The sequence below is a fragment of the Anarrhichthys ocellatus genome, unplaced genomic scaffold, assembly GCF_004355925.1.
Source record: "Anarrhichthys ocellatus isolate YVR2014 unplaced genomic scaffold, GSC_Weel_1.0 scaffold210, whole genome shotgun sequence".
NCBI classification, from domain to species: Eukaryota; Metazoa; Chordata; class Actinopteri; order Perciformes; family Anarhichadidae; genus Anarrhichthys; species Anarrhichthys ocellatus.
The window spans coordinates 107,705-116,356 of record NW_022280240.1 but is presented as its reverse complement, the minus strand read 5'-3'; the positions used below and the strand labels follow the sequence as shown (position 1 = coordinate 116,356).

Genomic DNA, 8,652 nt, shown 5'->3' with positions numbered 1-8,652 from the left:
CCAATTGACACGTTCTGGTGGTTTCGTCGAAAATTGAATAAAAAAAAAAAACTTCTTCATGGTTACTTTATAATGCCACAGAATATCAAACTGAACATCAACTGCTTTCAAAACCCCATATCTGAAGTCTCAGTAGTTTCTACGGCGTTTGCAATATAATCAATACTCACATTGTGCAAGCATCACTCTGCATTATGTGTTATATGTGTGGTGTGTTTCAGCTTTCAAAGAGCAACTGCCAGTACCATAAAATATTCAAGGACATCAGCAAAGAGGAACAGCTCACACAGAGTAAGTCATGAATGATCACAACTCTTCTGCTCCCCTTGAATACTGGATGAGGGATTAGATGAGACATCTGATACCTGCACAGCTGCTAGTTCCACACTAAGAGAAGATCTAAAGGACGGGTTCACCGTCTTAAAGACATACTCACATGGATGTAACTGTTCCTCCTGTGCACAGAGAGATCCCTTCCTCAGGTCATTTTAGTGTGATGATCGTGGGCAGACTAAGAGACAAGACACAGAGACTTTATAGTTGTTTAGGCTCCTTTAGTTGTTGTTTTGTGTCTCTTTGAAGTCGTTACACATTTCTCTGTGGTTTTGTGTCTATTTGTGGTCATTTTGTGTATCTCTGTCATTTTTATATGTCTCCTTATAGTCATTGTGTGTCTCTTTGTAGTTGCTTTGTGACTCTTTCAAGTCATTTTTGTCACGGGGCATGATGGTGGACTCAAACGCAGACCAGAAGTAGAGTGAAGTGGGAATTTAATGAACACTTAAATCAGAAACTGAACACTTACAAGAACACACAGGGAATCCAGGGACGAGGCAAGAGACGAGGGGGCAAATCCAGCAGGACGAGGCAGGCAGGCAGACATGGGAAACCGGGAACAGGACACGACAAACGGGCGGGTAGAACACAAACAATGACCTGGCAGTGTGTGACTGGGAGGCAGGGCTTTAAATAGTGGCTAGAACAGGCGAGGAGAGTTGTGCTGATGAGGGAGTGCTTGATTAGTGATCAGGGGCAGGGGAAGGGAGTTAGACTGGTGCTGAGGGAGTGGCTGAGAGGTAGAGTGAGGAGCTACAGAAAGAAACACACAGAACACAGAAGGCAAAGCCTGATCGTGACAATTTTGTGTCTTTTTGTAGTTGTTTTAGGCATCTGTGCTCTCATTTTGAGTAGTGTTGTAGTTTTGTGTCTCTTTGAAGTCATTTTGTGTTATTGTTGTTGCTTTGTATCTCGCTATAGTTATTTTGTTTCTCTTTGTAGTTGTTTGAGTCTCTTTGAAGTCATTTTGTGTCTCTTTGTAGGTGTTTTGTGTCTCTTTGTAGTCCTTGTTGTGTTATTGTTGTTGCTTTGTATCTCGCTATAGTTATTTTGTTTCTTTGTAATTGTTTGAGTCTCTATGCTACAAAGATCCTCATTTTGAGTATCTTTGAGTATGTTTTAGTCTCATTAAAGACATTTTGTGTCTCTCCGTAGTTGTTTTGTTTGTCTTTGTGGTTGTTTTGCCCCCACAGAACGACTGAAAAAGCTCTATAAAGGGATCTCTCTCAGTCAGTATGGACAGGAGGAATAATTCCAATGTCCGAAAGCTATTCAAGTGTACATGTGGGCATGCCAGTATTGTTTTAAAACTCTATAGGTCCGTTTTATTCATGTTCCCATCAGTAGGGTGATGCTATTCACCTGTTTGTCAGGTTACACCTGTGCTCTGCAGAAAGACATCCTCTACCAGGGACGGATGTTTGTCTCTGACCACTGGATCGGCTTCCACTCCAAGGTGTTTGGAAAAGACACAAAGGTACCGTACCCTGGGACAGAGGTCACTGTTACCTCTTTCATCTCAAACATGCCGTTGGTTTGTTTCCGTCTGCAACATTTCTGTACAAAAAGTCTCAAAGGTTTGATTTAATGAGAGATGTTTGGCCTAAATGATTCACATTCACCCGGTGAAGCTTCACGGAAAACAGACTCTAATCAAAACATACGAGTCCGTTCTCTATTTGAGAGTCATGGCTAACACAGTTTACACAATAATCACATGAACACAATATATAGCAGCAGTTGACGGTGTGGGTGTCCCCCCACAGGATGAGTGATTCTAACAGTAGGTTCTTAAAGTAGTCCCTGCAGGCCTCATCTGTTCATCCTGGTGTTTGTCCGTCCCAGATCGCCATCCCAGTGATGTCCGTCACGCACATCAAGAAGACCAAAACCGCCATCCTGCTGCCCAACGCCCTGGTGATCGCCACCGCTAACGACAGGGTGAGGACCTGTGAGCGCATCGACATGTTCGGTCTTCTTTAAACCACAGAAGACTTTAAAGAAGAACAACCTGTAGAACCTTTGTATTTTCTTTGTTGCAGTACGTCTTCGTGTCCTTCATGTCCAGAGACAACACCTACAAGTTCTTGATGTCCATCTGTCTTCATCTGGAGGTAGGACAGACTTCACACATGGTCACTTGTTATCAAGTAGAAATCCTTTAAAATGTAGATTTTTGACTATTTTCATAGTGTTCTTGATCCTAAAATGAAAGTCTTTCACCTTTTCTGTCTCATCAAACGCACACTCATGAACTCAGAGACACGTGGTGACGAAGTTAAAATCTATTCAGCTTTTCTGTTTCTTAAATGTTTAAGTTTTTGTCTGGTTTTTGTTTTCGGTGTCTTCTTTAAGTGTTCGAGCTGAGTCACGAACCACCAACACTTATGTGTAGAAGCCCATTCAGAGACATTGTATGTTACAGTGGTCTATAAAGATGAATTAACTTAAACTAGATGAATGATTTCAACCCCTAAAATCCAGGAATGTCATTGACCCTGATAGCTTTTAGCTTCTTAAATTATTTTGTCTTTTTGTATGTTTCTGTGTTCTGTGATGAATTAATCTAAATCTGTTGTTTAAGAAGCTCTACGGTCACGCCGACATGTGAGGACTAATTATTTGTGGACTTTTATCCCAAAAGGAGAAACTGTGGCGAGAATCTGTCATTTTCTTACAGATTGCTCACATGAACGTAAAGCGTATTGTTTGTGGTATTTCTTCCATGTCAGCATTAAAACAGAAAGAAACGCTGCACATCTGTTCTGATTAATTCTTTTGAACAACAACAATGATTGAATGTCACATGTTCAGGAGAAGAGTCCGTGCAGCAGCCCCGTCCCGTCCTCGGCTGCCAGCAGCTTCAGAAGTCAGAGGTCTCCTCTGCCGCCTTGCTGTCCTCTGGTAGGTCAACTAACTCACTGCAACACGGCGGGGAGACGTAGGAGCCGTTTGTTGTTATAAGCGAACAAAATGCTTGATTTATGGAGAAATTTATATCAAAATATGGACATAAAACAGCAGGAAGACTTTTCAGCTTTTCAGAAAGACTAAAGAAAGAAAACCTCTATGAGTTGTATTCTTCTTCATAACTTTGTATTTCGCGGGTGTGTTTGTTTTATAGGCCTAACAGACGTGTGACTGTCCCGTCAGTGTCTTCCTCTCTGACTTCCTGTTCTCTTCAGATAACGAGCGACCGGTCAAACTGTGCGTGTGTCCTGCAGAGCTTTCCCGCTGATTTCTGTGACCTGGACGTCGCCGTGAGACAGAGGAGGCAGGAGATGGAGGAGAGCAGCAGCTCGGACTCCGACAAGACAGCAGGTACCACCGACCTGCCAACCAATCAGCTGCAGTGTAGCACATCACATGATGAGCTCGTACGTCTGGAGATCCACAAACGTGACAACAGCTTTTCACTAAAGGAGCAAAGTTTGTATTTCAGCAGCAGAACCTTTGCTGCTGTAAGTTCATCTTTATTTAATTCCTCCTCTTCACACAGCTTCCTGTCTCTCTGCAGAGTTCCCTGTTCCTCCGTTTCTGGATGCGTTGAAGCACACGAGCAGTGCAGCTCCGCCCGAGCATCCAGACCTTCAGCACAAAGTGAAGAACCAGAACCAGAACCAGCACCAGCACCAGCAGAGCTCAGACAACAAGCAGCAGGACAAACACCACGCTGGTACGAATGTCTGTAATCCTCCAACGTTGTTAAAAACCTTCTTTAGTCTTTAGTTTAGTTATGCAACACTGGATTAATGATACCTCATTTAGAACATTCAACTTTGAGCACAAAGAACACGTCAGACTTCATCAAGTTTGTTTTTAACTGGTTTTGTTTGTTGCCAGGAAGTAAATTTGTAAATTTGTTCACTCTTGAATTCCACCAGATCCCCGAATTTCAATTAATTTGACTTTAAGAACAGTTTGTTTCTGATATCCTACGTTATTTACTGTCCGTATGCTCTTGTTTTAGTACTATGCATAATGAGTGCACTGCACTGTTAAACGTGGTAAGAAATTAATATTAATATTAAGGTGAAAAAAGTACACAATGCCATGTGACAAATTGGTGACTTAAATCTCAGATCAATGAAACATGTTAGTGAGTTCAACACGGCGGTTCTTCTCTGTCTGCAGGATCACAGCTGGTGATCAACGGCCGGATTCTGAGACCAGTTTCTCTCAACACTCTGCTGTTTGTCTACCTGTTACTGTGAGTTCACTCATCCATCCATCCATCCATTCATGCATTCATTCATTCATTCGTGTGCAGATCAATAGAGTTATTTACTCCAGAGAGTTGTCATGTATTTATTCATCTCCACTCGTTCATACAGCTGTTTATTTATTCATTCATTCATGAAACATTCTTCACATTGGGGCCACAATGATCCACTAATAAAGCTGTTTATTCATGTAATAATGCATTTATTAACTAACTCCATCTTCATTCATGGATTGACTTTATTTCATTGTTTTCTGAACAACTTAATCTCACTCATCTAAAGATTGATCATCTGTGTGCTGTGTGTGTGTGTGTGTGTGTGTGTGTGTGTGTGTGTGTGTGCGTGCGCGCGTGTGTGTGTGTGCGTGGTCTCAGAGTGTGTGTCCTGCTCTTGTCCTCTTGTTACTTGGCTCTTAAGATCATCTCATTGGAGGAGAGGCTGACGACGCTCGGCTCCATCACCGACTTCACCCACCAGGAGTGAGTCACAGCCCGGCGGAGGCAGAAAAGTTAAAAAAAACTTTTACTTAGAAATATAATGGACAGAGCCTGAGAAAATATGATTATTCATACATTTTACTAGTTGAAACACTTCAGCTGCCAACCTGTTCAGACTTTCATATCGACACAACTTTAGAAGTAGTTTCAAACTTCCCAAACTTCAGTCTCCAAGGTTGAGAAGGTTGTCCCAGAGAGAGAGACTGAAGAGCAGCAGAAGGAAGAGCAGGAACATATTCATAGTGAGCCTGTATATAGATAAGACTAAAATATGATTATGAACCATATACTGTGAATAACAAATGAACGTATTACCGTGACGTCACCCATTGGTTTGTGGACTGCGGCTTTGAGATTTTGCTCTTTTTCAATATTTAAAAATGAGCTTTGTTTGTCTTTTTGTTCTCCAGACACGACTTTGTGACGAGGAGCGACGTGAACACGGAGCTCTTCTCTGAACTTCTGACCGTCAACCTGATGAAGCTGGAGAAGGTCCGTCCGTCCGTCCGTCCGTCCCCGAGGTTTATTTCAAGCAAAAAGGCTTTTCAATCAGTTTACAAACATTTCTGCAAAAAGTAAAAAGTCTGTAAATATCTATCAAATATTCAGCTGCCAAAATCCATTCATTGTCTATTACCAAAGAAATGATAGTTGTTGTGTGACATAACACCATTATGTCAGAGTATCCGTTAATCGCCTTTATTTCCTACTTGATGAACTCATCTCCTCAGATTAAACAGGACGCTGGTGCTCAGGATGTTTCTCTTCGTGCGTGAGGAACAGAAACAGAACGTAACCGGCGTTAATCAAACATTTATAGTCAGAGATCCGTCGGTCTGTAAGGAGAGCTCGTCATTAACGTTTCAGGCCGACACTCGTCTCCTCGCTGACAGACAGCAGCAGCTGACAGAATGTCACCGACTAGTCCACCTCTAGATCCTGAACCTGCTGCAAATATTACAGTTTAAAGAGTGGGCGCCTGGTCAAGCGGAGGTGAAGGTAGAAGCATCACTGACAATGCGGCCAGCAGCAGGTGAGACGGGCTCTTATAAATACTGAGGGTGTGATTTGGGAAATGAGGAACAGGTGAGCAGGTGGATGTGGGAGTCTGGTGGGAAAGTCTGAGGCCCTCTGGTGGACGGAGGGAGGACGGCAAGTCTGGAGAGTTCCTTTGTAATCCATAAATATACAAGATTATAGAAATATTAGAAATAAACTCAGTGGACCGGGACAAATCACATGTTCAGGAAAAGAAGAAGCATTCTATAGATTAATATTTATTAATTTAAATGTATTTATTTATTCATTTATAACATAAACACAACTAATACTTTTATGTCATGGAGGAATAGTTCAATATTTGTATATAATGCTTATGAGTGAGATGGGAAGATTGATATGTGTTTCGTACAGATCTGGAGTCAGGGCGTGGTTAGCTTAGCTTAGCATAAAGTGCCCCAAAAAAACACCTCTAACAAACACCTGGACCTCCTTTGTTTCTTTATGTGCAAATGAAAATAAATGAAATATGAATATAAATAATAAATAATGGTTGGACATGATGGTGTGGTGAGGTTGCAGGTTTGGATCATGCGTCTATATTTAGACGGTCTCCGATTGGACTGTAGATTTAGATTCATTTTTTATTTATTCCTGTTGTCCAATATCTGTACTTTACTTGCTATATGTTTGTTTTACTTCCATTATGACCGCTTAGATAATTATGATTTGGAATATTCCCTGAAAACGTGCATTTCTGTTGTCTGGAATAACGCTGTTGATGCTGATGATGTTTCTGTGTTGTATTTAAAATCTAGAAAGAAAATTTATATTTAAAATAAACTGTATTCCATAGCTGGCACTATAGCTGGACCTGCAGCACAGAAGTGCTGGGCGGATGTATACACTGCGGTTTGTCAAGAAATAGTCCACAAGTTGTCTTTGAACAGAGCCATGCTAACAGTTTCCCCCTGCTGCCAGTCTTTATGCTAAGTTAGGCTATTTACATTACAGAAGCCTGTGAACTTTAAAAACATACATTATCGAAATATATCATAGCAATGTGCATGTGGGCATTTTTAGTATTATTGTTCATTATTATTACGTCTGATTATCGTATGTGTTTCTATGCTAGGGTTTTTAGTATTTATATACATTTTATTTCTTCTTTTATTTTGCTCTAATTTAACTTTTTTACTGTTTCACCACGATCAATTTTCTTAACTTTATTTGATGTGCATTTTCTTCTCGTTCTCGTCTTGTCAATCATTTGTAAAGCACTTTGAATTGCATACTATTTGTTTTAAAGGTGATATGTGAATAACACTTGATTGATTGATGTCATACAGTAACATTAACGCACCACGTCTGTCCTTTCAGGTGCAGAAGAACCTGCAGAGACTGCTGGACGAAGCTGCCTGAATGTACTGGAGACCAGTATAATGTGCCGTTCACAGTTCTGTAAATATACTGTAAATATGTAGTTTATTGTGGCAGAGGTTATGAACTGAGATGTGTTAATGCATTAACACAAAGGGCTTGAAAATGATACGCACAAACAAACCGTTAAAGAGCGCAGTGTTTCACCTGTAGCCACACCCCCGGCAGTGATGTCACAGTGTACTGACACGCCCTGAGGTACACTTCTACATCACTGGAGGTCAGCAAAATCAAAAACAAAAATACCAAACTCTCTGGTATCATTTTAAATACAACAGTATTACAATAGTACTGCATCTGCTTGATGTAAATGTAGTAGAAACAGCAGTATTTTGAAGGCTCTGACATCAGGTGATCTCTTTAAGAAGGCAGTAACGCTACTTTATATTTTCCGCTCATGTCGCTGTATTTACTTTTAAACCGGTGAAGGTTTTTTGACCTCGGCTGTTCTTCGGTCACACTGAACTCACTTCTGGGGTCGAGGTTGTGTTCGCAGCACTAAACTGTAGTTCAGAAACAGACCCTTCTTTTTCGGAGCATCCTTGAACACACCATGGTCAGAAAGCAGATTCATTAAATTCACTTTAATGATTATTGTTTCCACCATATTGTTACTGACAGTGAATGATATATGAGAAGGATGTTTATTATAGTGACTATGTTTATTATCTCTATGTGTTTGACAATCATCAGACAGTCCCAGCAGCCTGTACGGCCGCCTTCCACGGTGTCGTTCTTTATTCGACCAGCGGATGGCGCAGTAATGTAATTCTAAAACTCACATAGTAGCTTTAAAACTTGTTGGCAGAACTTTTCCACTGTGAGCTTCACACAGCAGACTGTTACAGAGAAGTGAATGACTGTGACTCTGTAAATATAGAAATCATACACACATTTAATGATGTGATTGTATTTTCCTCTGACTGGGAATAAAGTTCAATTTTTCTTGTATTGTTTCAGCATTATTTTTATTTTCTGAACTAATATAGTTCAATATATATATCTATATATATATAGATATATATACACTCCAGTACTTGGAGTGATGTGCGGTAGCTTTAGGGTGGACGGTGACGTCATACTGCACAGACTAAACTTCACTTTAAATCCATTTGTGTTCAGCTGACTGAAGAAAAACATCAAGTATTTCTGTAACT

At 40.6% G+C, this 8,652-nt stretch overlaps 1 protein-coding gene across 7 annotated transcripts in view; it reads left to right on the top strand.

The window, feature by feature from the left end:
- gramd2b (GRAM domain containing 2B) overlaps positions 1-8,428 on the top strand; it is a 20,175-nt gene extending 11,747 nt beyond the window's left edge. For 3 of the 7 annotated variants that reach the window (XM_031878920.1, XM_031878922.1, XM_031878917.1), the window contains 10 exons: positions 222-291; positions 1,710-1,813; positions 2,182-2,277; positions 2,379-2,450; positions 3,151-3,240; positions 3,522-3,657; positions 3,854-4,012; positions 4,471-4,546; positions 4,934-5,038; positions 5,467-8,428. In XM_031878920.1, coding sequence (XP_031734780.1) covers positions 222-291; positions 1,710-1,813; positions 2,182-2,277; positions 2,379-2,450; positions 3,151-3,240; positions 3,522-3,657; positions 3,854-4,012; positions 4,471-4,546; positions 4,934-5,038; positions 5,467-5,635 — 1,077 coding nt within the window. In that variant the 3' untranslated portion in view covers positions 5,636-8,428. The remainder of the gene's footprint in view (positions 1-221; positions 292-1,709; positions 1,814-2,181; positions 2,278-2,378; positions 2,451-3,150; positions 3,241-3,521; positions 3,658-3,853; positions 4,013-4,470; positions 4,547-4,933; positions 5,039-5,466) is intronic. The other 4 variants (XM_031878924.1, XM_031878921.1, XM_031878919.1 and 1 more) reach the window with 3 other exon arrangements.
- The last annotated feature ends 224 nt before the right edge of the window (positions 8,429-8,652 follow it).